A 27451-nucleotide genomic window follows, 5' to 3' on the forward strand; every position below is an offset into this window, starting at 1 on the left:
ATAACAACCAATGCAAACAACATACAGCATTGACCCAAATAGTTCCTACTATGACATCTACAGTGCTAATTGTCACAGAAACGATATGTTCAGTATTGCCCACAGTAAAAACAGCTAAGTTTGCATGGTTGCCTGGGAGAGAAGAGAAGTGATGCAGCATGTGATGATTATGAAGGAGGAGGAGTTTTTTGTTGTTGTTGTTGTTTGTTTGGTGGTGTTGGGGATTGAACCTAGGACCTTGTCCTGTGAGGCAAGCACTCTACCCACTGAACTATATCCTCACCCCCAAGAGAGGAAGAGGGAAGATAGAAGAAAAAAACTAAAGGAAGAGTGAAAGAACAATAGAGATTGGCTGTTAGCAGAAGAAAAGAGAGAAAGAAATAGAAGAGTGAAATATATATGTATATAGATTAAAAATTAGAAAAATAAAAAATATAAAATTTAAATATACTACCAAATATCCTAGTGCTCAAAATATTGACTTGTGAAAAATAATTGGCTTCAGAAATGCTAGAAATGGGGGGAAAACAAACATGAATCTGTATAAATGTCCATGAACCATTAAGGTCACAATTAAACAGAGAAAATAGAAAAGAAAAAAGAGATCTCCATGAAAAGTTAAAGAATTGAGTCCTTTGGAGTTCAGAACATTCTGTTTCCCCTCTCAGCAGTGTTGGTGGGTGGCTGGGGTGAGAAAGGGGATCTTGGAGGCAGGACTCCCAGAGACGGAACTTAGGCTTAGGAGGGCTCAGGCTCTTTGCTAGGTGCTCACTGGTCTGGAGATTTTAAATCAGTGCCCCTCCATAGTTGGGCCATTATTTCTTACAATATATTTTTCTGAAAGTTTTCTCTGAGAAAGAGAGGTCACTAGTTTTTGCGTGGAAAACCACAGGCCTGGTGCTTTCTGGAGATGAGTTTCCTTAGAACAGGGAAATCAGTGGCAGGTGCCAGCGTGCAGGTACACGTTGGGGGCTTTTATTCATTTCTGCAAAATGAACTGAAGCCCACACAGGCTCAGAGCCACTGACCTTCCACCTCTGTCCCTACTGGGGTCTTGCCCAACCCCACACCTAGCTCCCCAAGTGCGTCCCCAGCCAGTGGGAGCTCACCTCACCACTTGGGCTGCTGCTGTCCAGCCACGCACCTCTAGGCCAGGTGATCCAGAAGGTTGAGCACCGTGGCCCCCTGCCCCCAGCCCTGGCCTACTGCAGGCCCCCGCCTCCCCTCCCCAATTCCTCTCCTATACCCCCAACTCACTCCCCACCAGGCCAGGCCACCTCCTCACCACCCTGAGTTCAGCCACCCATCCGGGAGGATGAGGAAGACAAGCCCTGGCTCCCTAGGACAGGGACCTGAGTGTCAGCCCCCTGGCCCCCACCTCCTGCAGCCACTGGTCGCTAGGTGGTCTGCTCAGGCCTCCAGGAAGGCTTGCTGACTGCAGGGCCCACACGATCCACTCCGATGAAGACCTCGGGGCCCCAGCTGGCCTAGCTTCCTCCTCCGTGAAGGTGCCAGGCTGGGGTGTCTGCCACAGAAGTGGGGCCTGTTCCTGAGCCACTATGGGCGGCTGCCAATGGGGACTGTCTCAAGATTCAGGAGACGGGCCTGGCAGCTGGGCAGGTGCCAGTGAAGGGGGTAGGCTTGATGGGGGCCACAGCATGTGCTTGGCACCAAGAAGCCTGACCACTGACCGCTGCCTTGGCTACTCCCCAGGCTCCCAGGCTGCATCCTGCAGATGCCCAGCCAGCAGCCACTTGCACAGCAAGGTGGTGGGGACAGTGATACCCTCAGGCTTGAAGACCCAGAGCTGCAGGCACCCAGTGACGTAGGTCAGGGAAAGAACTGTGGTGGCAGGCACTCCTGGCACAGGGTGCTGGCACCTGCTGCCCATTTCTACACAGCTCAGGCATACTGTTGAAGAGTGTTTTTGAATGCCATATCACTGACAGCTAAAATAGGAAGGACCATCTGCCTGGCTTTCTTGCCTACGCCGCCACCTGGTGGCAACACCTCTGAATCGCAGCCACAGGGTCTGGGGGTCAAAAGGAATGTTTGACCCCATGAGGAAACTAGCTGGGTCCCAGGCAGCACCCCACCCCAAGACCGTGAATGGAGGAGCAGACCAAGGCAGCAGACACTGGTGTGCTGCCACGTGATACAAGAATGATTTATTAGAACTGCATGACAAATCATATAAAATAACCATTTTCTGAAAGACACCCACGAGACCACCTGAGAACAGTGTACAGCCATACCTCCAAGAAGCCAGGCAGGTAGGTACTAATCCCAGGTCAGAGGCTGGAGGGGAGGAACACAGGGACTCGCGTGGGGGTGGGGACACCAGTTTGTGCATAAAAAGAATTGTACAGCAGTGAGCAGGGGTGAGGGTGGATAAGTCTTGGACAAGGCAAGTGGCCACGGCTTGATTCCAGGAAACAGGATGTGGGCAGCTGGGAGGGGCATGCAGGGGTGGGCGGCACCCGGGCAGGCTGGACTAGCACCTCCTCCAAATGAACAGTGGGCTCTGGGGACAGGGCCAGGCGGGATCCCCCAGCCTCCCTGCGCGCACACACACACACACAGTGTACACACACATGTACACACACGTAAACATGAGGTGGGCCGGGGCACAGGTGTGCAGGGCCCTGCACTGGACTCCACGCCAGCTATCTGTAAACAGGGAGCCCATAACTGTCGCCTGCAGCCACCTCCCACAGTGGAGGGCCCACCAGGGTCCCACGCCTGCACTGACACCAGGAGCAGCGCAGGCACAGCCACCATCTGATCCCCGGGCATGCCCCACCCTACCACAGCCAACAGGCTCTTTGGCTTGGTGGCCCCAGAAACGGCCACCGCTGCAGCAGGGGAGCAGGTTCTGCTCCCCCGCATGCTCCCAGCTGAAGGATCCTGAGAAAGCACAACCTTCCTGGGCCCGCCCCTGCTCCCCACCCCGGGTCAGGCCGCAGGAGCCTGCTACGGAGGACTGACTTAATGCCACAGCACAGGGAGGCCAGGGGGCGCGAGAGGCAGCCACGTTGTCCAGACCACCAACCAGGGAGCTTCGGGGAACCTGCTTCCCAGCCCCTTTGGTCATGGGCTCACCTCACCCGGGGGCTGTGCGCCCATGTGCCCACCCCCAGGCCCCCTAGAAGTCCAGGTCCCTGGCTGGGATGACCTCTGCCGCTCTTTGCAGTCAGCGTGCCGGCGGACCCGGGCTGGCTCTAAACGGACATTGTCTCCACAACTCTGCACCCGGGTCCACAGGCAGCTTATGCCACCTGCCCACACGTGGGCCGTCTCCCGGGGCAGCCTGAAGCTCCGTGGGTTTGGCAGTTGTGTTGGCACCAGAGGCTTAGAGTTGTGGGCTTTCTGCCTCAAACACCTCCAGGGTCGCTCACCTGCCCAGGCTGCTGACTGGGGCAGGTAGAGCCACCAGGGCAAGTCCTCTCCCTCCTGGACAGGAGTGGGAACATGCCCGAGCCCTCCCCAGCTCCACGTCTGGCACTGAACGACCCATGCCCAGCACACAGGGTGGCAGCAGGGGCTGAGGGTAGCATCGTGGTCACCTGGTGGGACCTCCCTGCAATGGCACAAACTACATTTTTCTTTAAAGCTAAGAACAAAAAAAACAGTGATGAGGGGTGGGTATGTGTCCTGCAGGGCTTGCTCTTGGCAGTGGCCACACCAGACACTGGGCCAGGAGGCTTGTGGGGGTAGGGGCAGCCACTGGAGGCTGGATGAGGTTGGGGTGCTGGCTGGGGCTGAGGAGGGGACCTGGGCGTGGGAGGTGCTTGCCCATGGGGTTATGGCACATGTGGGGTTTTTCACAGAGAACTGCCTGAGGTCGGGCAGGTGGGACAAGAGGTGGGTGGGCAGGTACAGGACACATGCGCACAGGGAGGCTGGCCTGGCCCTCCTGGCCTTGGCCTAGATCAGGAACCTCTCTGCATCGGGGAGGAAGGCAGGCTCCGGGAGGCCGGGGGGCCCACAGTTGGCCCGCTGTGGGAAGCTCCTTAGGGGCAGGGCTGGCATCAAGGTCTCCACTGAGGTGGGCGTGGACGGGCTCTGGGCTGCTGTCCAGCCCTTCCCGAGCCCGGGCTGCCCCGAGCTTGTGCAAATCCTGTTTCCCGTGAGCAGGTCCAGGTTCCCACTAGGGTCCACGATGGCATTGATGACTGCAGGTTGGAGGTCAGAAGGGTCAGGCCACAGAGGGTCCAGCAGCAGGGTGGCCCAGCAGCCTCCCCCTCACCTGCCCCAGGGCTGGGCCACACCTACCTTCCAGCTGCTTCTGCACTCTCCGCAGTTCCTTCAGGATGGAGCTGATCTCCTGGGGAAGAAACAGTGGGTGGGTGGAGCAGGACCACTGCGGCATCCCCTGCCAGGCCTAGGGGGGCGGGACCCTGCCTGACCCTGCCCACCCAGCCTCACCTTGTTTGACGTCTTCAAGATGGGCACCTCATTCTCGGCGTTGATCCTGGCCTCCAGGTCCTCCCATGCCCGGCCCGTGTTCTGGAACAGGATCCTTCCAGGGGAGGGACAGGACAGAATGAGGAGGCAGGGGACCTGGGCGTGACACCTCCCAGACCTCTCCTGCTCACGTGACCCATTCCTGGGCCCCAGGGCATAAGGAGGGCCAGGCTGCTGGCGCTGTGGTCCCCATCTTCGTGCAGAACACTGAGGGACTAGGGAGGGAGGAGGTGGGGTTCTCCGAGCCCAGGTTCTGCTTGCCACGTGGGGCCGGGTTCAGGTGAGCAAGAGCACCATGTGGCCCCGCGGGCCACGGCTCAACAGGGTCTCGCCCACCTACCACATCAGCACCTGCCTGAGGGCCGGACTCACTTCATCTTCTCAGCAAGATGCTCCGTGTTCTCACGGATGGCATGTGACAGCTGGGACACAGGATTCAGCATCAGGTTATCGAAGATCACCTGGGAAGACCTGGGCATTAGCATGGCCCAGCAGTGCCCAGGTGGCCCTGCTCACTCCTTGCACCCAGACAGCCGGCCGAGACCCCGCGAGCATGGCGGTGGGGCAGGAGGGGACCCGCACCTCCTCGCGGCTCCGAGGCCGCGTCTTGTTGGCCAGGGCACCCTCTCGGTTGTCGTTCATGTTCTGGTCGAAGTCCCGAGAGTTCATGGAGCCAGGTGGCACCTTCTGGAAGTTGAGGCTGGCCTCTGGGATGCGCTGCACCAGCTGCAGAGGGGCAGGGCGGGCAGCATTGGCATGCCTGGCGGAGGGCAACCACCAAGGGGTGGAAGGAGCGGCCCCTCTGCTACAACAGGCAGAGAGCATGAGGGGCTCTGCCCGCCCAGTGCCCCCGGCGCCTGCTCCCTCAGATGGGGGCAGCTGAGCTTCAGGTGTGTTGGCCTCCCCAGGCCATGGCCTCTTGGGGGGTGGTGGCAGGGGGTCAGCCCAGAGGGTCTGAGCTCAGGGTGTGCAGGACTGGGGCGGGACAACGGCCTTCTGCCTTGGTAGCAGGTACTGTCCCTGGCACAGGCACCCAGGAAGCCAGGGCTTACCTCCTCACGCGCGGAGATGGTTGAGGCGGGGGTGCTGGGCACATTCCCAAGAGAAGGGCTGCGGGTGGGCCCTGGTGAGCCCAGCGAGTCACCGTCTCCAGCTACGTCATGGATCTCCTGGGCCAAAATAGCCACGTCCTTCACCAGGGTCTGGCTTAGCCTGCAGCCGGCAGGAAGGACAGGTCTGTGGAGGTCCTCATGGAAACTCCCGCCATGGGGAAGGGGCAGCAGGAGCCCACGAGCCTCGAGGTTGCCCCCACTTGGTAGTGCACTTCCTCCAGGCACAGGTGGGACCCTGCCATGTTGACGTGGCACTGGATGGGGGACAGGGGCCTGGGAAATGCAACCCCCAACTCTGGCCCCAAGCCATGTCCAACTAGCCATGGCAGCAATGGAATGGGCCAGAGCCCCACCAGGAGGTTCCACTCACCACTGCCCTGGGGAGGGACAGGGTGGGTCTGCCAAGAGGAGGGCAGTGCCCCCCCCACTCCTGGGCAGGACTGGGCATGGTGGCTGCTGGGTGTGGGGCACAGGACCACCCCTGCAGGCAGGAGAGCTGAGGCAGGGAAAGGGTGGACCACCATGGCAACTAGAACCTGGGTTCTTAACATCCTGGGGGAGAGCGGGGCAGAGGGTGGGGGCAGAGCCTGGAGGCCAGGGGCCTTTCTGCAGGCAGCGGCCAGGGAGCAGGGCATCTCCCCGTGCCCTGGCGAGGGCAACAGGCATGCCCCAGCAAGGCACCTAGGCAGCTGGAGGGGGCAGAGACCTGCTGGGGGTGGACGTGTTCCCTGGCCCTACCACCCACATGGCCTTAGCTGGGGCCACACCCTGGTCCTGGGGCCCATGGAGGACCAGGTCTCTGTCCCCAGCTGTCACAGGGTGTCCACTACCTGCCCCTCTGTGACCAGCAGTGCCTCTGGCCCATGCCCCAAGGTGGGCTCTGTCTGATCAGCCTCCCCATGCTGCCCACCGGGACTGGGACCCCTCACTGGTCCCACCCCCTACATTACAAGAACATAGAAGGACGTCCCTCTGACATGGGGGATGTGCCTTGTCTGCTGCTGTGGGCCCTCTCTGCCCAGGGCACACTGGCACTCAGGATCCGCCGCCCCTTCGCCTCGCCCAGGTACAGTGCCTCCGTCCAGGGACCACGCCTCTCTTCTGGGTGGCCAGACAGCCCCCATGCTTGCTCAGGTGGCATCACCCGCACACCTTGGGTATCCAAGGGACAGCTCTGCCCCAGCCCTCCTCTCTCCCAGCCCCCACAGTGGCTTCAGTTGCCATCCCTGCCAACATGCCTGTGTCCCCCATCTTCTCGTGGGTCACTCTCTGGAGGCCACCTGCCTCTCGTCAACTTTCGGGTGCCTCAGGAGCTCTCAGGCTGAGCGTCAACAAAATACGTGGCATCCACCTAGGTCCAGGACCTCACCTGTCCCAGCCTTTGTGGCACTGACCACTGCTCAAGGGAGACCATGTTCACTCCACTATCTCCCCGCACCGTCCTCCCATCATCTGGGCCGGAGACGACAGCTGCTGAATGTCCACGTGAGGAAGCTCATTTCTAATAAAAACACTGGGGTGCCCTCCTTGTTCCTGGGGTCCCTGATCCTCATGGGCAGATCTCATTCATCCACTGCCCGCCCAAGCATTCTCCACATCTACCTGGGGCCAGGAGGAGAGCCCCAGCCCAGCCCCTGCCGGCTCTTGGCCACTCACCTGGCTATCTCCGCGATCTCTGCTGTCTGCACAATGAAACCATAGGGGTCAGGCTCCTCCTCGTCATCAGTGTCCCGGAGGCCGGGGGCCCGGGGGCGAGCACGGCCAGCGCCGCTGGCCCGGGGGGTCTGCGTGGCTGTTGAGGCGTGGGAGCGCGAGTGTCTGGGGGAGCCGTGGTGGGAGCCGTACTCCTCCTCGGAGGTGGACGTGTAGTCCGAGCCCTGCTGCCGGCGACGCGCGTCTTGGGTGAGTGGGTTGGTTCAGGAGCAAGAACAGAACAGAGCAAGCTCAGCACCCATGCACCCCTGGGGCCCTTGAGGTCCCCAGACGGACTGCAGCTGGCACCCTACCCAGAAGCTCTTCAGCAGAGCACCAGCAGTCGCTGAACTGCGGGGACCACAGGCCACCACCAGCCACCACCTGCCCAGAGAACACGTGGGCTGAGTGGCCAGGTACTCCCAAGTCCACCTCAGTGACCCAGGTGACATCTATCCCTGATGAGACAGGAACCAGTCCAGGACAGCAGGGAAAGGTGCTGAGCCGACAGGGAAGATGGGGGTGGACCTCCCCTGAGGGTCAGTCACACAAGGGGTTAGGGCACAGGTGAGCCCAGGCACGCCCCTGGGCAGGGTCCTGGCTCTTGATCCAGCCCTGAGCTGAGGCTCTGAAGCAGCTTCCAACACGCAGGCTCCGTGGCTGGGCCGGGCGCCTGAATGCCTGGGAGCATGGAGGTATGGCATGCAGTGACAGTGGGTTCTGCCAAGCAGACTTCCTGCCAGTGCACCCAGCAGCCATGGGTGGGCGGCAGGTAGTGGGGGCAGGTGGGCCAGCCCTGGGCAGGGCAGTGAGGCCAGAGCAAGGGCAGAGCTGCAGCTCCTCAGCCTCAAACCAATCTACTCCATGAGCACAGCTCCCTTGGCAGGTCAGGAGAGGGCAGGCTATGTGTGTGAGGACCCTGTCAGGGCAGGTGGACAGCAGCTCCAGCGGCCACTGTCGCCTGTCGCTGGACACATGGGCCTCGAGTGCAGGGTGGGTCTCTCATGGGGTCTGACCCAGCCTTCCCTGGCGGAGAGGTCTGTGGGCTCGGAAGGCTGTCAGAGAGCCTCCCACCGACAGCACAGGCACCCAGCGCTCTCCCCTGGGCTTCAGCCACCGCAGCACGGGGAGCAGAGGACCACGAGGGCCCCCCCAGGTCCCCAGGCCCTGTGGTGGGTGGCTCAGGAGTCACAGGAGGACTCAGCTAGAGTGTAAGAGTGGCAGGGCCAGCCCCTGGGCCCAGTGGGGAGTGGGATGTGCCCCTGTCCCCAGGGAGGTCAGAGTCATCTGCCTGCACGGGGTGGGGGTGTGTGGGGGTGTGGGGGGGCAGCAGCAACACAACCTCCAGCTCTGGGAGCAAGGACTCCCCTGGCTGCCACAGGGCAGGCAGAGGTGCAGGAGGCGCGCAGGCGCTGGAGACCGCCCTGGTCCCGGCCCGCTCGCCAGCCCACCAGCCCGCCACCCAACACTCACTGGAAGAGTATCTGGCGCTGCCTGGGCGAGCCCGGCTGAAGGGCTGGCGGGAGCCCGCAGGGGTGGCGGTGGCAGTGGCGGCGGCGGCGGCCTTCCTGGCAGCGGCGCGGGCTTCGGCCATGGTGGGCTTGCGGCTGGTGGAGTACAGCTCGACACTGCGGCCGGAAAAGCCTGCGCGGGCCGGGGCTGTCTCAGAGTCGCTGGGCCCTGTGAAGGAGCCTGCCCGCTTCCGGGGCATGGCCAGGATGTCCAAGCGCGACAGCTTCTTGGTCTGCTCAGGAGCTGGCCGGCCGGACGGCTCAGGATTGGCCGGGGGCCCCCGTTCACTGTCCATGGCCTCAGTGTCTGAGGTGTCCCCCAGTCGGGCTCGTCTCAGGCGGGAGGCCCGAGTGGGCCGGGGGGTGGACAGGCTGTTGGAGCGGGTCAGTGCCTGATGTACCTTCTGGGCACTGGTGGAGCTGCGGTTCTGCTCTTCCCGAGCAGCAGGCGATGGCGGGGGGGCCACTGGCTTCCGACGAGGTCCTGGCCGACCTGCCCCAGTGGCCTCCAGGGTCTCATGGTTGGAGATGACCAAGTCTGAGCTGGGTGGGTGGGTGAGGCCAGAGCCCCGCTCATCATCAGGCCAGTCCAGGGACCCTCGGGGCCCAAGGCCCCGCCGTGCAGCCAGGCGTCTTGGGGGCTCCCCGCAGCCCAGGTCTGCTGGGCCTGGGGGGTGCTGCTGCTTCTCGGACAGCTGTTCCCAGGTGCTGCTCTGGGTGGCACCCCCAGGGTCTGGCGCTGCTGGTGGGGAAGGCAGCTTCTCCTGTCGCCCTCGGGGCTGGGGGGTTGTTGGACTGGGTCCATTCTTGCCACTGAGCAGGCTGACGGTGCTGGCCGTGTCCACATCTGAGTCCCCAGACAAGGAGTCCTCTGGGGGCCTGGGGGTGCTGTCCCCCTCCCCCTCTTCCTCTGCAGACTTGGAGAGCAATCGTGCCTCCAGGGCTGCCAGGGCTGACTCGGTCTCCTTCAAGATCAGGTGGGTGTCCTGCGAGTGGCAGTCCATGCGTGAGGCCCGGGCTGCAGCCAGGTCCTGCAGGAGGGGGTGACTGGAGATGTGCGGGAGCTTGCCAGGTGCAGGGCAGCTGCTGGCCGGCTCCTTGGTGAAGCTTTCCTGCCGCACAAAGGCCACAGCTTCCTTGGGAGGGGGCAGGCAGGGGCTGTGGGGCTCTGGGGACGGCCCAGTGCGCAGCTGGATGACCATCCTCCCGCTGGTACTGACATAGAGGCCATCGCTGGCTGGGGGGCTGGTCTGGGCTGCCCGACCCAGGCCCTGCACCTCCCCAGGAGCCACGTACGGCTTCTGGGAGGAAGTGGCCTCCCTGCTCTGGCCTCCAATGAAGAAAGACGTGGGGGCCGGCTCCCCAGGAGTCCTGGGAGAGCGCCGTGCCCCAGCTGGCCCCTCCCGGGGGCCTCTGCGTCTCCCCCCCAGCGGCTCCGCGCCTGGCTCTGGGACCCCGTCCGAGCCGCTGGCATCACTCAGGCTGTCAGGCTCCAGGTCCTCCTGTCCCACGGGGTGGCTGGCCGGCTCTCTGCCCAGGTCGGGTGGCCCGGGCCCACTCCTTCTGGCAGCCTCGTGACCTGCAGGACTGGCAGCCCTGTTGCCCGGTAGCCGTGGGAGCAGTCGCCGTGTGCGTGCAGGCAGGGGCCCCTCGGCTTCTCCAGCCCTGGGCCCAGGGCCGTCGTCTGCAAGGCACAAGGACAGCGGGTTAGAGCGCCTGCAGGTCTGCAGCCCTGAGCACGCAGCCCACCCTGCTCTAGCCCAGGACCAGGCAAGCCAAGAATGTGGCCGGTGGCCTGAGGCTGTCCTGGCCTGGCCTCCACCCCCATGGCCTCCCTGGATCACGTACCTGGCAGACCTGGGTCTGAGTAGCTGTCGGCCAGGCTGGCCCAGCGAGACACCCACTTCTGAGCCCCAGGGGAGCCCGGAACCAGGAGGCCCTGCAGAAAGAAGGGCAGGAGTACGTGTCCACACCATGGGCAGCACACATCTGGAGGCCAAGAGCCAGGAGAGTATTCACTTGTGCTACCTGCACCTGCCACATGCACCCCCAGGCACAGACAGCAAGGTGACCCCACATGATGGCCTGTGTGAGCCCATCATGAATACCCACTGGGCAAGCTCTGCCAGAGGGGCAGAGTCGGGAGTCAGGGCTCAGCTCTGGTCAGTAGCTGTGGCTGTGCCCTGACCCTTGGCTCCATCAGTCCAGTCTAGGGCAGCCCATGCCCCTGGTACCCAACTCAGCTTGGCCTCAGCACCTGGCCCTGAGTCCTCCATGCCAGAGCCCAGCCCAACTGCCCTGGGAGCCTGCTCTAATCAGAGGCCTGCTGACCTCGGGCCCCAGGCCCTCTCTGGAGGGCCACTTGGGCTCACACCTGGTGCTCCACCTGGGGTGCCAAGCCTGGTGGCCGGGAGGCAAACTCCTGCAGCAATGCCATGCGCTGGGCCACACCCTCATCACTGGACTCCTCTCTGTCCCCTTTGATGACTGGGCGAAAGGTGGCCGCTGACACCCTGGAGAGTTCGGGAGACTCGAATACCCCAAATACCTGCAAGGAGACAGCACTGAGGGTCAGAGGTGCCTGGTCCCACTCCTACTGGAGGGGACAGGGCAGGATATAGCTGGACATGTCAAGTGGGAAATGGGCCCAGCTCCAGCCAGGTAAGAGGCTGGGACAGGGCTGCTATGAGGCCTCCTGGAGCCCCTCCACCCAGCTGGACCAGGCATGGGGCCAGAGGCCTGGAGCAGACCAGTGGGAGTGCCCTCCCCCCGCGCCCCATGGCTCTCTCCTAGCTGCTATGGCACCTGGTCAATCATTTTGCGGGCCTCCTCCACCTCCCTGTCCTGGGCGTCTGTCTCGATGGTGTAGGTGCCCGCATCGCTGAGGCTGTCCTCCTCCTCCTGTCTGCGTGCCTTGGTGAGCTGGGGATCTGTGGGAGGCGGTGGGGGTGTTGGGGGTCCCACGGGGCTGGCCCCTCGGGGTGTCAGGGGGCCAGGCAGCACTGGGGGCACCTTCTCGGGGCCAGGCCTGGTGGATGGGGAGCTCTCCCGCAGACACTGGGCCATGAAGTCCTGGGCCAGGCGGGAGCGGCGCCCCACACTGCCGAAGGGGCGGGCAGGTGCCCGGGGGGCGGGCGAGGTGCTGCCCAGACGCTCCTCAGTCTTCTCCCGTTTGAGTGAGCTGGCCCTCTGTGGTCCAGAGCCGCCGCCTGCCGTGCGGGTGGGAGCACCCGGGCGCTCCCTGTCGGCAGTGCCCGGGCCTCGGCGCCTGTCGGGCTTGGGCTCCCCAGCAGGCGTGTGTGTGAAGGACTGAGAGCGCTTCTTGCGGGGCGTGTCCTCGTCAAAGAACTCGATGACAAAGGCCTGCTGGTTGTGCAGCAGTTCCTGCGGGTCCCGCTTGATCTGCCTCTGCAGCCGCACCTGCTCCCCAGAGCCCTCGGCGGTGGCCCCGGCCCCCGTGGCTGCCTTCCCCAAGGGGTCCTCGGAGTCGCTCTGTGTGCCGTCCTCATGCTTGTGGCCTGGGGGGGCCAATTCATCAGGAGACAGCACTCAGCCCAGAGGCCTCGCTGCCCTGGACAGAGGTGAGCCATCACACGTGGTCTCACGCGGGGAAGGGCAGGGCAGGGCACCCCACATGCAGGACCCTGCCCCTCAGGCCCGTGGTTCTCGGGACTCATCAGTGAAACCGACCAAGCTGATGGGGCCCATCGCTGGCATGGTGGACGTGCGGCCACCCACAGCCCCCACCCGCTAGCCCCTGGGCAGCACTCACCCTTCAGGGTGCGGGTGTGGATGGGCAGGTCACTCTTGGTGCTGTGGCGGTCATCCCCGGGGCCGGGCCGGCGCAGTAGGCTGGGGTCATTCTGCACCAGCCAGTCGGCCACCTTGGTCTCCGCTGAGACGGCCTCCACAGGCGTGGGCTCCTTGCTGGGCAGCCTCCGCTGCCGCAGGGAGAACTTGGTGATGTGATCCTTGATCTTCAGCTTGCCGGGGCTGCCGGCGTCGAACTCAATGGTGAAGGAGGCGTGGCTCTGCACCACAGGGGCCGCGCCCCCACCCCCCTCCTCGTCCTTCGTGGGCACCTCGTGCACAGGCGTCTCTGGGGGCCGTGTGGGCTGCGGGGCCTCCTTCGTGGGGATCTCGAAGTAGCTGGGCTCCCGCCGGAGCGAGTAGCCCTGGGGCTCCACAGGCGCACGGAAGCCATCCAGCTCTCCATCCCGCTGGGCCGCCTCCTTGGGACGCTCTGGGGGGCAATGTTCTCAGACCAGGCCTGGGGCAGCCGCCCTCTGCCACCATGCCCGGCTCCCCGCAGGGCCCAGCCGTCCCCACCCCGCACCCCTGGGAGTGGGGGGGCGTGTGCCGGTGTGGGGCCCACCTGGGCAGGGTTCCTCCTGGCGCCGGTCCTCAGGTGTCGTGCCACTGTCGTCCTCACCCCACCAGGAGGGCTGCCCATAGAGAGGCGTGCGGTAGGCCACTGCCTCTGTGGGGGGAGTTGAAAACTCTGGGACTGGAGCTGGGGGGCAGGCGGGGCTCTGGAGCGGGCCCTGGCATCACCTCCTGGCTCAGGCTGTGCTACTGAAGACCCTGCTGGCAGCTCCCTGCTCTGAGCCACATGCCTGGGGAGGGACAACTGCCTGCAGGGCCTTATCCCTGCCTGAGCCTCCTTGGGAGTGGCCATGCAGGAACTATCCCTAGGGGTAGAGTCCTCCACAGCCCATCCCTGGGGAAGGCAATCTGGTCAGCCCTGGCTGGCCCTCTGCTCCTGGAGCCTGCCCGACACCCCCTTCTGGCCACAAATGCTCTGTAGATGGCTTGTCACCCAGGCCCACGTGGCACCTGGGTGCTTTGGAGCACTGTTTTTGTCTGAACACTGGCCTCCGAGGTTAAAGTCACAGCCCATGTGAACTCTGGTTTTCTAATTCCTGCTTGCACTGGTCCCGCCAGTCAGCATGGTGGCTGCGAGGTAGCAGAGGGTCTGGAGGCCAGGCCACCGTCCAGTACCCCGTGCTCCTGTGGTGAACCTCCCTGGACAAGCGCCCCTCCCCAGGACCTTCCTTGACCCAGCACAGCAGCACACATCTGCTTCAGGGCAGCCCTTCCCTGGTATCTGGCCCAGACCCTCTACTGCCCCTCGGGGCTGAACCACCTTCCTGCCCAGCTGACTGCTCTGAGCCACTGTCACCAGCTGTGTGTATTCACAGCCTGGACGTGGACAGGTACTCCAGGCGGCTCAGATGACTTTCTGGAAACCTTCCCAGTTCCAAAAGACAAGCTTGGGCTGGGCTCCAGAAAGCAAAAGGTATGCAGCTGCCCCCCCAGCCGGACACTGGCTGCTCACAGCTCCTTGCTGCAGATGTGCAGGCCGAGGCTGGGGGGAGGACAGGTGGAGTTCCTGGACACACCCCCTTCCATCTCCACCCCGCACACCCCACACACCCAGCCAGGTGCTCTCTCAGGCCTCCCAGAGCTACGCCCTCCCCCTGTGCCCACCCAGAGCTGGGTGGCAGCTATCGTCCCACGCAAGACACAACCAGGTTTTGTGGTGGAGGCCCCCAGCCCCCGGTGGCTCTGTGGTGCAGAACTGTGTCCAGATGTCTGATGCTGGGCAGTTTAGCCTCCAGCATCCACATTCTGTCTGCCTCTGACCTGCTTGAGACCACATGGGTGGCCAGTTGGTGGCCCACCAACTGCAGACTCTGGGATGTGGTGTGCCTGGGCAGGTGTGTACAGAGTGAGGGTGCAGGTATGTACAGGCACCTGAGCCTGTGCACAAGCAGGCAAGGTGTGCCCTAAGTGTGCAAGCTGGGGTGCAGGGTCATGCAGGGAGGGGAGGAGGTACAATTTGGGGGAGATGGGTTTCAGTGGGGAAGGACAGGGCATGATGGGGGGAGCTGTGGGAGAGGAACATGGTGTGAGGATAGTCACTAGGTGGAGGAAATATTGTGGGTGCATGGTGGATGAGACATGAGGATGGTCCACCCTGTCCCTATTCATCACCAGCCCAAGGCCTACCTGCTCCAGGTCTCCGGTCCCCCTTCTCCGGCCTGGGATGCAAGGACTCACAGTAGGGTGTGTGCTCAGGCAGTGCCTCGCCTTTCTTGGGTGCTGGGCCCTTGACGCTCACCTGCAGCTGGCTGGTGTACTTCTCATGCTACGGGCAGGCCGGCAGGGGTGAGGGGTGGACCCAGGGTGGACCCAGCCTCTCCCTCCCACTTGGATGGAGCATGAGACCTGCCCATTTGGGCAGCTCAGGATCCACACCTCAGGCCACAGAGCTTTGAGGGGCAGCTGAGGTTTGCTCTGGTGGGAGGTGGCAGGCAGGGACACCAGCACAGAGTGTCTGGACACTGCCATCTCCAGGCCCCACCAGAAACAGGTCCAGGTGGCAGGGTTTTAAGCACAGGAGTCCTCAAGGTTGGGGACCAGAGACACATGCATACTGGCAGAGTGGGCTCACAGGCCCTGCTGCTCTGGCTGTGCGACCCCATGCTGCCCACGGTCATTTGAAAAACAGGCTGAGGATGGTCCACCCACTGGGCTCCTGGCTGAGCTCTAAGCAGGTTCCCACACACCTGTGCTCCCACACAAACAAGCAAAGGCAGAGGGGACACCTGCCTCCTGTGGCTCCCCAGGTCCCAAGGAGGGCTCTGCACACATGACCCAGCATACTCAAGGGCACCCCTCAGAAGGTGCTCCTGTGGCCTCCACACATGTGCCTCCTCTTGCCCTCCTGCTCCTGGCCTCCACAGGACTTTTCTCATACCCAAGATGCTGGTGGGCCCTGGGTGGCCACAGGGGTCCAGCTTCTTGCCCCACCGTTGGTGTACTCTGCTCCCAGTGAGACTTCTGTTCCAACAGGTGACCTCAGCACCCCCTGCCTGGGCTCTTGGCCACCTACCCAGCCTTAGAGGTCTGTCCTCTGAGCCACAGAGCCAAGCATCATAAGGACCCACAGCCTCCGTCCTCGCAGTGGTCCTGATGGCTCAGCCTTACCCCACCACTCCCTCTTCAGCTGCCCCACCATCTGCCACTGCACACACCTGGAGAGTAATGGCTACTTCCTCACCTGCCAGACTGGGCTCTCTGGCAGGGCAGGACAGGTCAGACTGATTCATGGGACCCACAGCCAGGATCTGGGCCTGGGGAATGTATGCCAGGGAGATAAGGCAGAGGAGGCAGAGACGGGGGGAGGGGGTTAAGGTCTCATGGCCAAGGAGTCCAGGACTGGACCTGCTCAGTCCCGGGCTCACGGCACTAACCTTGAGTGCCTCCTCAGGAACGCGGTGCTGCACACGCTCTAGCACGTACATGTTGGAGTGTGGACTTACGTTAAAGAGAACACAGAGCAGGGAGAGCAGGGGGCCAGTGTGGGGATGCATGCCAGGGTGCATGGGCCAACTCAAGCCCAGCCAGAGCTCCCTAGCCGTGTCCCACATGCTCAGAGCACAGGACATCCAGCCTGAAGAGCTTGCGGTCAAGCCAGGACCCTGGTTCCAGGGAGTGGTCACTTGATCCCCAGCCCTATGTGACCTCGGGCTCAGCAAGTAGGCTGGCATAGGCCTAGACAGGTTCGGGAGCTCCCTGGGTCCCCAGTAGGAGGTGGAGCCCAGCCGTGGGCACAGTGCTCTTGAGTCCCCAGGCCCTGGCTGTGAATGCTAAGGCCCCTACACAGTTCCGGGACGAACTGTGATCCTGGTTCTGGAAGGAGAAGTCCAGAGTAGGGGAGTTTCTCAGGAAAAGGATATCGTAGCCAAAGCGGATGACATCATTGAGCTTCAGCGTGACATACTTCTGATCTGGGATGCGCACATCATTCACAAATGTCTGTGGAGGAACGGGGCAGTGCTCTGAGCTGTGGGGTCAGCCAGGGACAGCTGCCGAGGCTCTGCAGACCCTCCCTGCTGACTTGTGTCCCTGGCTGACCTCAGGGTGCCACAAACAGCCTACAGCTCTGTGACATTAGAGCCCAGTCAGGTAGCTGGCCCTCCAGGGCCCAGGAGTGCAAATCAGGTAGGGCTCCCCGGGGGCCCTCTCAAGCCCATGCAGGTAACAGAGGAACACCTGTTATTCATGCAGCCCTGTACAGGTGGGCTGCCCCGTCTGATGAGTGGGCTTAAGGGGAGGGGCTCGAGGCAGACCCCAGTTGGGCCTGAGGCCCCCTTGCTGGGAGCATGTTGAGAGGCTGCAGAGGGTAGGACCCGTGCTTGTAGGAGGCTCACAGTGTAGGTAGGGCCTGAGGCTATGGTGGGACCCCGATTCACAACTGCATGGGTGGGAAAAGGATGCACCCTGATGGCTTGTTTCCTTATTGAAATAGCATCCTAGGATGGTCCACGTCCACCAGAGATCCCAACAGGTACCTCCAGGATCGATACCTGCGGCCCTGTTTTCCATTCCACACACCGGCTCCTCTCAGCCAACCTCCCGACTCCTGCAACCAGGGCCTCCCTCCTGGCCACCTCCCTGCTCCTGCCAGTGACAACTCACAGAAGGGAAGGCCACAGAACTCCCACACCCAGAGAGGGCATTGGGCACGGGTCCTTCTCCTCTATCACCTGAGGTGTCCACTCACCGGGAAAAAGCCACGCCACCCCTGGAGGTCAAGTCCTAGCCAGTGAAGGCCCTTCTGGCCTCTAGCAGAGAGGAGGATTGCTCCCTAGGGGAGCAGGAGGCTGGGAGTAGACTGGGGAAGGCAGGCACCCAGGGGAGGGACCAAGCTAGGAAATGAAGGAAGGGGGCAGAGCTGAGGGGAGGGGCCAAGGACAGGAGATGAGGTAGGGCCAGATATGAAGGGAGAGGCCAGAACTGAAGAGTGGGGCCAAGGAAGAGGGGAGGGGCTAGAGCTGAAGTGCATGGTCAGAGCAGGAGTAGGGGTGGTGCTAGGGCTACGGGGAGCGTCACTGCAGAGTCCACCACACTTACCCCATTGAGGCTGCCCAGGTCCTTCACCCAGTGCTCGTCGCGGTCCTGGTCATAGTTGATGACGGCATGCTGCTTGTCCACGCTGCGTGACTGGGGAGACATAGAGACAGCCTCAGATGCCTCATCTCAAGAGGAGAGGCACCCCTGCGGGCCCACCCAGGGGGAGCACCCCATGCTGCCTGCACTCTTTGGCAATACCAACATTAGCCCCTGAGCCCCCAAACCCTGGCAGAGGACACCTCTTAATGCCACCAGGACAGGCCACAGGGCATTAGGGCAAGATGCCTAGGCCACTTCTCCCATCCTCTGCTGCCCCCTGGCCCTACTTCCAGGAACGCCCTCTCCAATGCCCCCTCCCATTCAGCAGTGGGAGCCCATGGGAACCCTGTGATCATCTGGGACAGGCTGTTCTTCCAAGGGCAGGCAGGGGCGTCCAGTAGAACCCAGAGGAAAGCAGAGCAGGAGACTTGTCTTAGGGAGGGATCTCCTCCTCCTCCTGGCCTTGCCCCACAGGGCACACAGCTTCTCAGGGTGATAGACACATATGCGTGTGAGTCTCAGGTTCACTCCTACGCTGAGAGTCACCCAATTCCACCTCTAGCTGCCACCCACCCTCCACACCCTGGCAGGCCAGGGCCTGGAACCTGCCCACAAACCCCTCAACATACACATGGTACTTCCACCTGAGTCTCAGTTTCCCTGGCCACCAGCCTACCCAGGACACCCCCCCCCTCTCTTTTTTAGAGAGAAAAAGAGAGAATTTTAGTTTATTATTATTTATTTTTTAGTTTTCGGTGGACACAACATCTTTATTTTATTTGTATGTGGTGCTGAGGATTGAAACCAGCACCCCATGCGTGCCAGGCGAGCACGCCACCGCTTGAGCCACATCCCCAGCCCCCAAGACCTCTCTTAAGGACAGTCACCCCAGCTCTCTCATGCTGTCAGCCTTGACTGTCAGCCCCCATGCCCTTCCAGGACAGAAGCAGAGACAGGTCACATTCTATTTACTTAGGGTCTGCCAGTAGGGGCCATGTCACCCGGTCCACAAGGTCATGTGTCTCAAGTCTCAGGTCTCAGCACCCAGCATCCCCACACCCCCACACCACAAATCACGCTGCACAGCTTGGGGCTGTGGGTGTCCGGGTAGTGGCTGCATCCCTGCTGACCCTCTCCCCCACGTGAGAAGCCACAGGCCTGGGGCCCAGCCAGCAGGACCAGCCAACCCTGGGAAACCATCAAGGACGGTGTGTGCTCCAGGCTGCACCCCCGCAGGACACTGAGGTCAGCCTGCAGAGCCCTGTGGTGAGATGAAGGGCTGCTCCCTCCTCCCCTCAGGATGGCCCCCAGCCACAAAGGTGGGCCAGGACCTGTGTTCCAGTGGGACCCCCCGCAAGCTGGTCATTCACACCTATGGCCACTTCAGAGCCCCTCCTCCCTGATCCTGGCCACCTGCCCTGCTCCATCAGTAGATAAGCACTAGAGGCCCCTAGGACACAGCCTCCTTCCTTGTCAGAGTCCAGGGAACACAGCAGGGCTGGGGCGGGGACACAGGCAATGTCACATGGCTTGGCCCGGGTTAATGTCTAGCCCCGCAGGTATGCCAGCGCAGACCCTAGACAGCACTGCAGCTGGACAGACTGGCCTCCATGCTCCCATAAACACTGCCACTGAGGAGGGAGCACCCGGAAGCCCAAGGTGTCCAATTTGCCCACAAGGATGGTGCTGAGTAGAGACCTGGGGAGCCACACTCTGCACTCCGCCCTCTGTCTTCTCAGGATGTGGGCAGGGGGTGGGGGACAACAACCCAGGAGCATGGATCCTCGGGCCGCCGTCTCTGAGTTACCTCCCTTGGCACAGCCCACATCATCCATGGGAAATAGAGGTTGGTGGCTCTGCCAGCTAGTGGCCTCACTGAGAGGCCTCAGGACCAGTCCTGGTCCAACTCACCCACCCCCAGAGTAGCAGGACTCTGGCACAGGGGGTCAGACCTTGAGCCCCTGAGCCCCACTTCTTCCCGTCCCAGACTCTTCATCCAAAGCTGGCCCCCAGCACCAGTCTCTGCCCTAGAGAGGACAGGCCTGAAGGCCATTCCCAACACTGCTCCTCCACTGGCCTCAGCCTGTTCCCCAAGGCCTTGGACGCTCCTAGTACTTCCTCCTCCTACGGGCCCTGGTGGCCAGCAAAGAGCAGGGGAGGCACTGGCTGGGGGACACTGGCACTCCTTCCTCTGGACATTCCTCCCTCAGGGAGCAGGGCCATAGGGTGGAGGGCCTCACAGCCCTCTAGGGGAAAGTGGATACCTGACATGCAGGCCATTTGACTGCCCCTCTGGGCAGCCCTGAAAGACAGGCACAGTTCCTACTCGGAGCCCACTCCAGCAGCCAGAGGCCTAGGGCTCTGGGATGGGCTGGAGGCTCACCTCTGCCTGCCACCCCGCCATCTATACAGGCCCGCTCTCTAGACATTCAGAAGGAACCCACCGCCTCAGAAAAGCAGAGCCTGAGCCTGAGAGCTGGGCTCTGGCCCCTCTTTGGGGGAAGAGTATGGCCTGGGGGCTTCTGAGGCCACCTGCTCACACCTGAAGGGTGCCCAGGACAGTTCCGGGCTCTGCTGGCCTGAGGTGAATAGGATGGGCAGCTGAAGACTGAGCCCTGGAAGGGCTTCCACCTGAACTTCCCAACCTGTGACCCCATGGGCCTGCTGTCCACAAGCCAGCCTCCCTGGACACCTTCCAGGACCCTCCCAGGAGCACCGGCCCAACATACCCCTTGCCACTCCCAGGCACACACACCACACTGGTCTTCATCCTTGGTCCTCAAGCTGTGGCCATACCATGGCCACTCCCCCCGTCTGCCCCACCCCCACCTGGCCCTTGCCCGCATTCTGATCTTGTTACTCTGCTGCTGAAACTTTCTGGGACTGTCCCTGGCCTGGAGGAACAGTGGCCTTGCCTGAGAGCCACAGGCCCTGGCGACCTCTCCTTGCCCTCTCCCTGCCAGTCCACCATCTGGCTTTGGTCACACCATGCTGGGGACTCTGAAAGCGTCATCATTGAGACCCTCGCCTGGCCCTGGTCTTAGCCCACATAATACTCTCTCTGTCCAGGCTCACCACCTCCCCTGTCCTCAACACCTCCCCTCTCCCAGAAAGATACTTCCCCCACCTCCGATTCCCGGTTTCTGGACTCAACACAGGTGTCCCACCAGCCCCCAATCACACCTGGGCCTGGGCTACCCACGTACTCCCAGGTCTGACCTTCTCCTGCTGGCCAGGGCCTTGTCCCAGACACCCTTCTGCCATGCCCCTCTCAGATCACAGAGGTTCCAGGAACTCGTGTCCCTCTTCCAGAAACCTCCCTCCCAGCCGCGACGCCTCAGACCAGAAGCAGACCCCCACCCTGCCAAGCCCACATGCTCAGGGGCTAGAAGCCAGCCCACCCATGAGAGGCAGCTCCTGGCCCAGGGCTCAGACCCGAAGCACCCAAACCAGGCCTGCAGGGAGGGAGGCCTCTGACGGCGGAGACCAGAGTGCGGGCCACCAGGGGCTCCGGAGCTGGAGAAAAGGTCTGACAATTTGTACTCACTTTAAAATGGAATAAAGCTATGTCTCCCAAGTTTATGTCTGATGTTCCCCGTAGAGGAGAGCCCTGAACTGGCTGTGCTGACCCTGGTAGTGGTCACAACCCGAAGTTCAGGCACACCCTCCTGCCAGCTCATCCCAAGGGTCACCACAGTGGGCCCGCAGCAGGCTGGCTGGACTTGCTGCCAGCAGGGGCTCCCAAGGCTACTCTGATTGTGGTTTCTGGTTCAGGAGGCAATTGTCCGAGTCCCAGCTGTCCTACTTGCCCATGGACAGCATGGTGGAGGCCAAGAGGACAGAAGACACTTCCCCACGAACTGGCAACACATACACACACACGCGCGCGCGCGTGCGTGTGACATACGAGTACTCACACACACAGACACATGTGCGCAGGCCTCCCAGCCCCCATGCTCATCCTCTTCCCCTGAAGGGGCCCTCCTGCCTGGCCCCTCTGCCACTCTTGCTGATCCTCCCTGCTCACACTGTGGGCCTGGTCAGCCCTGGAGCCCCAGTCCTGCCCACAGTCCTGCCTTCTTTGCACCTCTCCTCATAGGGGGGTGAGCCGGGACATCTCACTGATGGGTGACATGTTTGTGCCCAGCTCCTGCCTGGAGAGGACAGCACGGGAGCACTTTCTGGGCCCAGAGAGGAGGCCTAGGGCACTCTGGGAGCCAACGGGAAGGCGCTGGCTAGTGGGCTGGGGTGGGAACTGATAGAGTCCACATGGGGAGGTAAAAGTGGAACCAGGTCCCCTGGGAAGCCAGGGCAGGTGTGAGGGCTGGGACTCCTGTCTGTGAATGGGGTGGGAGGAGCACTCGGGGGCTCGAAGTGTGGGGTGAGGGGCAGGAAACAGTGGAAGAGAAGGGGCCAGGCTGAGCCTAGGTGCGGGCCTCTGAGAGCGCTGGTGCAGCCGTGGAGTAGGGCCAGAAACTAGAGCCAGGGAGGCTGCGGGACAGCATGTGATCGCCTGCCACAAGCAGGAGCAGAGGGGCCTGAGGGCCCTCAAGTGCAGGTCCCAGAAAGCCACTGAGAAGGGGACAGCCACACGTACCCAGCTCCTGAGGGCCCAGAGGGGTGGTCAAGGGAAGGCAGCTGGGGAGCTGCAGCCAGCTGGGATGGGGGCAAGGGCTCAGGTGGGGGTCTGGCCGGGTGGGAGAAACACTGGGTGGGCTGCTCGTGGAGGAAAGAAATTCTCAGCAGAGGTGGCTCCACGGGGTGTGAGGAGGAAGGGAGGCTGGCCCGACCCAGGCCCAAATGGCATGAGGAAGGGTGACCAAGCAAGGGCCACAGGGGTGAAGACAGGGAAGGGGCAGCTGCCAGGGTACCGAGGGCTGCCGCCTGCACTCACCCTGTGCCTACACCAACTCCTCAAGCTGTCTCCCATGCAAGACGTCACATGGCCACACCACCCAGGACATGGAGCGGCAGAAACGCAGGCAACCCAGGAGGGGCCACCTGGCAAGGAGACCTGACAAGCCACCACTGTCCTGCCCTGCTCAGGGCTCTGCCACTCCCAAGCTGAGAAGCAGGACTTGAGCCTCAGCCCTGTCTGGGCACCCCAGCACCTAAGAAGAACAGCAAGCAGCGCCAGGGCAGGGCCACCGAGTGCCTAGGCTAGATCCCCCGAACCCCAGGCTCCCTGTGGCTCCTCTCAGAGCCCTCCTGGCCACCAGGGGGAATGGCAGGGCACACCTGCCATTCATCACACCTGCATCAGGGCCATGCAGCTCCACGCCACACTGTGGAGCAACCCGCAGGTCAGGCTGGGGCTACTCTCCAAGGCTGGGGACACAGCCTGAGCCCCCACATCTTACACAGTCTTGGTGCCTTTCAATGAGTAAAGTCATCACCAGATGGCTTCATAGCACAAGAAAATGATTCAAGGTGAGTGTTCCACACACGACCTTGCCTGTCCCTGTGGCTGTCTTTGAGCGACACACCCCTGCGGGGGCAGTGGGAAACATTGGCCTGCTGCTCCTGCACACAGCTGCTGACATGGTCTGACCACCTACAGAGGCACCAAGAGGGTAAAGGGCAGAGAATAGTCTGGGCCCAAGGAACAACCTGAGGCATGCCAGGTGCAGACCCAGGCACACGGGAGGACGTTTGTTGAGAAGCCAGGGTCTGGCTCAGCCCTCTCTGCCCTAGGACAAGACACCGCAGACTGGCATTTGTAAGCTACGGAGACATCACTCACGATGCCAGAGGCGGGGGAGCCAAGATCACGGTGCCTGAGACCAAGGGCCCTGGCTGCCTCAGTCCTTTCTTGGCAAGCCCCTATGGGCTTTCTTAAGGACCCCCATCCCACTCATAAGGACCATCAAGTCCTGATCCACCAAGGTCCTGCCTCTCAATACCATCACCCTGGGGACATGTTTCTATATGTGAATTCAGAGGGACACAAACTCAGACACAGCACAGACACAAATGGAGTGTCACTGGGACAGTGCTTTCCCCAGATGGAGGTCAGCAAATATTTGCTGCCCAGGTAAATGTGCTTGTGAGGGTACCCTGCCACAGTCCCGGCCCTGCCCACCTGACAGAGCCGGGTGCACCCAGGGAGTGCAGTGGCAGCCAGGGCTGCACATGGGAGGCCACGCCAAACCGAAATGTCCTGGGGGGTGGCAAACAACCCCTCAGCAGCCCCTCAGCTGGACAGACAGGTTGCCCAATAGGATGTTCTTCTCCTTCTGAGGGTCCCAGGAGGGGCCAGGGCCCGTGTGCCATGCTGAAAGGTGGGGTGCAGGTAGGCTACAGGGAAAGGATATCCCAGGCCAGGATGGCAACACTGCCCTTCCTTCCCAAACAGGCACATGCAGAAGCCCCAAGAAGCCAACCCAGACTCTGAGACCCAGGGCATCCAGAGAAGAATTTCTGATTGCCCAGCACTCCTCCCTACTAAGCCCTTCCCACCTGGGGCACCATTAGGAAGCCCCCAGCTTTCACCTGGACACAGACAGGAACAAGACCACCAGGACCATCCTCAGATAGTTCTGATGGCCGGACAACGAGGACATGGAATACCCTCTTTCCAGCAGCTTCTGCGGTGAGCCCTCGGCCCTCTGCCTGCACAGGGCAGAATCACCTTCCTGGCCCTGATGCTTTGAGGATCCAATGGAAGCCCAGGCACTTTCCCGTAAGAAATGGGCCTGACACACAGAAGTCTGTGCCCACATCACACTCATGCCCCCCCCCATACCTGCCCACAAGAGGCCCCAGAACCCTCCTGTGGGTCCAAGGACCCAGGCAAAGAGGCCTCAAGCCCCCACTCACCTGCAACATGAGCTCACATTCATCGCGTCCCACAAAGATCAGCTCGCGTGGTAGCCGGTGGCGGGTGCCGCTGCTGCTCACCAGAAACCACGACGTGACGCTCATCTTGGTGCTGACGAGGCCTATCTGGCCCTGGAGGGAGGTGGTCATAAGAGTGGGGCTCCCTGGTCTGGGCCTTGGACCCCTGACACCTGAGGCCCACCAAAGATCTGCCCATCTAAGCTCAAACTGGTTGATTCCAGAACTGCTGGGCTTCCGCATAGCAGGCCACCCACCCCTCCCAGGCGTGCCTTCAGTCCCACTGCTTTGTCTTGTGTGACCTGCCTCTCCTTGAAGGCCTACCTGTGGACCCCCCAAGGTCCTCCCCATCCCCCAGGCCCCACCTATTCCCCTTCTCTCTAGGTGCCAGGGGACAAGGTCCATGGAATTCTGGCTACACTGCCTATATGTGAACCCACATGTCCACCTGATGCACCAGGAGCACCTCACAGTGACCCCTCAGGGTTCCCAGGACATGAAACCTGAGCCAGAGGGCCCACTTCTCCAGCAGAACTCTCTGAAAGCCCTGACACAAGAAGGCCTCGGGCGCAAGACTGGCTCCATCATGGCTCAGTGCAAAATGTAAGTGCGGTGGCCTCGTCTAGGCTGACGGAGAACTTGTGGCTCTGAGAGCAGAGCATGCACTCAAAGGTGGGGTCTGGGCAGGAGCTTGTACCCAGTGTACAGGTTCCTTGCCCAGGAGGCCAGCCCTGGGGCTCTGAGTCCTGCACCTCACAATCTGCTTCATGTAGAGAACAGGTGAAATTAGGAGACAAGTCCAAGGTGATCTGGAGACTGGTCAAGAAGTGAGGGCAACAACCCAGGACAGAAGTGACAGTGTTGGGACCCTGGTGAGTGCACAGGTGAAGATAAAGGCAGGGCCACTGCAAGTAGAGGTGTGAGGTGGACATGAGGGTGGGACAGAGGAGCTGGGAAGGATTGGCGGTTCTGGACAGAGCTAGACAGGTGGGGGCCATCGCTAAGCTGGGAACAGTCACACAGGGTCCCCCACATACCTCCCAGGAAGTGCACACAGTCTACACATACGAGGTGACACCAGTCACCCCGGCCCTTGGGGCCCAGGCCTTATACGCAAAGCCCAACTCCCACACCAGAGGCTAAGCCCAGCTCTTCACTGAGTTCTCAGCTGCATGCCAGGTGGGCAGTGCAAGACCAACACCATGCTCCACCCATCTGAATGCCCAAGGGGCCATGCATTCCATGTATACTGTCACCTTGCCCAGCAGGCAGGAAGAGGGAGAACCGTCTGCACCAGGAGGAGGCAGTTCCAGTTCACCAGCACGCCCCTCATTCTGGGACCCCTGCCCTTTTTTAGGGCCCAGCCTCCAGAGAGGAAACCACTGGAGACCTCAGGGTGAAACTTCAGAGTCTCCAGAGCCCAGACAGCAGATACAAGGCCTCCACAACCCTACCACCCAGAAAGCCCTAATCCTGCTGGGGGAGATGACAGGGCTCTCCAGAGAGCCCCCACCCAGCCTCAGGTCTCATTCTCTGCTGTCACCTGCTGCTGGTTCCCTGTGGCCAGCAGACTGGGCCTCTCCCAGAGGAGGCCACAGCCTCTGCCTAAAGCAAAGGGAAGTCAAGCCCCCAGAGCCTGGTCAGGCGGCTCTGCGGGAGCCAGGCTACACCCTGTCACCACCAGCCCATCCTGAAAAGGCCCGGGAGTCACCAGAGGTTCCCAGCAGCCTGCCGCGGGTTTGGGGCTGGGCTGGCCTGGCCATGGTTGCCAGGAGGGAGAATAATAAACACCCCAAACTTGTCCCCTCAGCTATCCCAGCCAGAAGGGCCACAGCCCAGAGGGGAGGAGGAGAGGAGGCAGCGATGCGGAGAGGCTGGGGACAGCAACGAAGTAGGCTGGCGGCTGGAAGGAGCAGGCAGGCTGGAGACAGGCCGAGAGGTGGCAGGGACAGCGAGGAGACGGCGGCGGCGAAGGGAAATGAGGAGAGGAGGAAGACAGAGGGAGGGACAGAGGGAGGAGGCCGGGAGGCGGCCCGGCGGGAGCGCCAGGCCTGGAGGGGGAGGGAGCGGCGCCTTCTCCTGAATCAGCGCTGGTCGGGGGCGGCCAAGGCCCTGCCGGTGCCAGGGCGGGGACCCGGGTCCGGGCCTGCCCCCTCCACAGGCCGCGTAGACGCGCACCGGGCCAGGCCGCGGAGACACGCGCCGGGCAGCCCCTCCCTGCCTGGCGTAGACCTGGGCCGCCTCCGCGGCGGCGGGGACCGGCCTGGCCAGGTGCGCCGGCTGCCCCCACCCCCGCGCCTTTGTCGGGGCCGCACGGGGACCTCGCTCCCCTCCGTCCCTTCCCCGCGCCGGGTGCGGCCCGAAGGCGCGCAGGTGCCGGCGACTGGAGGCCCCGCCGCGGCGAGCGCGGGCTGGCGCGTCCTACCTGCGGTTCCGGCTCGGCCCCGGCTCCGGCCCGGCTCGGCCCCCGGCTCAGCCCGGCTCGGCCCGGCTCGGCTCGGCCCGGCCCTCCCGCCCGGCCGGCCGAGCGCTGGGCGGGGCCGCAGCCTAAGACATGCCCGGCGCGGCCCGCACGCTCGCCGCAGCCCCGGCCGAGCCCACGGGCAGAGCGGCGGCCGGCGACCTCGCGCGGCGGGTCCCTGACGTCTGCGGGAGGCACGCCCCGCCCCCGCCCCGCCCCGCGGCCCCGCCCCCGGGCCGCCCCGCCCCGCCCCCGCCGGAAACCAGGTTAGGGCGGGGCGGCCGCCCGCAGGTGAGTGAGCCCCCGTGGGCGCCGCCCAGAGGCTCCGCGGGCCCCGCCCCCGCCCCGCCCCGCGCCCGGCTGCCCCGGGCCCCCAGCCCCGCGGCCCCCAGTCCGCGGCCCCGGGCTCC

General features: G+C 62.6%; 1 protein-coding gene across 1 annotated transcript; it reads right to left on the minus strand.

Annotated features, from left to right (window-relative positions):
* Window positions 1-2161: 2161 nt before the first annotated feature.
* On the minus strand, window positions 2162-27087 carry Cep170b (centrosomal protein 170B). The gene is made up of 19 exons (XM_076849538.2): window positions 27006-27087; window positions 24563-24694; window positions 17705-17794; window positions 16527-16606; window positions 16042-16099; window positions 14795-14933; window positions 13158-13262; window positions 12555-13025; window positions 11588-12300; window positions 11157-11330; window positions 10631-10721; window positions 8745-10466; window positions 7236-7476; window positions 5520-5679; window positions 5050-5193; window positions 4840-4928; window positions 4429-4522; window positions 4276-4327; window positions 2162-4175 (listed from the first exon to the last, which is right to left on the minus strand). Exons 2-19 carry the CDS (start codon window positions 24665-24667, stop codon window positions 3928-3930), a joined length of 4776 nt encoding a protein of 1591 aa, XP_076705653.2. The 5' UTR covers window positions 24668-24694; window positions 27006-27087; the 3' UTR covers window positions 2162-3927.
* Between the last annotated feature and the right edge of the window lie 364 nt (window positions 27088-27451).

This window comes from Callospermophilus lateralis, chromosome 3, assembly GCF_048772815.1.
Source record: "Callospermophilus lateralis isolate mCalLat2 chromosome 3, mCalLat2.hap1, whole genome shotgun sequence".
NCBI classification, from domain to species: Eukaryota; Metazoa; Chordata; class Mammalia; order Rodentia; family Sciuridae; genus Callospermophilus; species Callospermophilus lateralis.

What these genes read in the sequence shown, in the direction of transcription:
- Cep170b (XM_076849538.2), bottom strand. Translation starts at nt 24,667, where the DNA reads ATGAGCGTCACGTCGTGGTTTCTGGTGAGCAGCAGCGGCACCCGCCAC. An exon ending in CAGCGCCAGATACTCTTCCA is followed by an intron (nt 7,477 to 8,744) that starts GTGAGTGTTGGG and finishes CACTCACCCAAG; the next exon opens with ACGCGCGTCGCCGGCAGCAG. An exon ending in AGTGCAGAAGCAGCTGGAAG is followed by an intron (nt 4,176 to 4,275) that starts GTAGGTGTGGCC and finishes TCCAACCTGCAG; the next exon opens with TCATCAATGCCATCGTGGAC.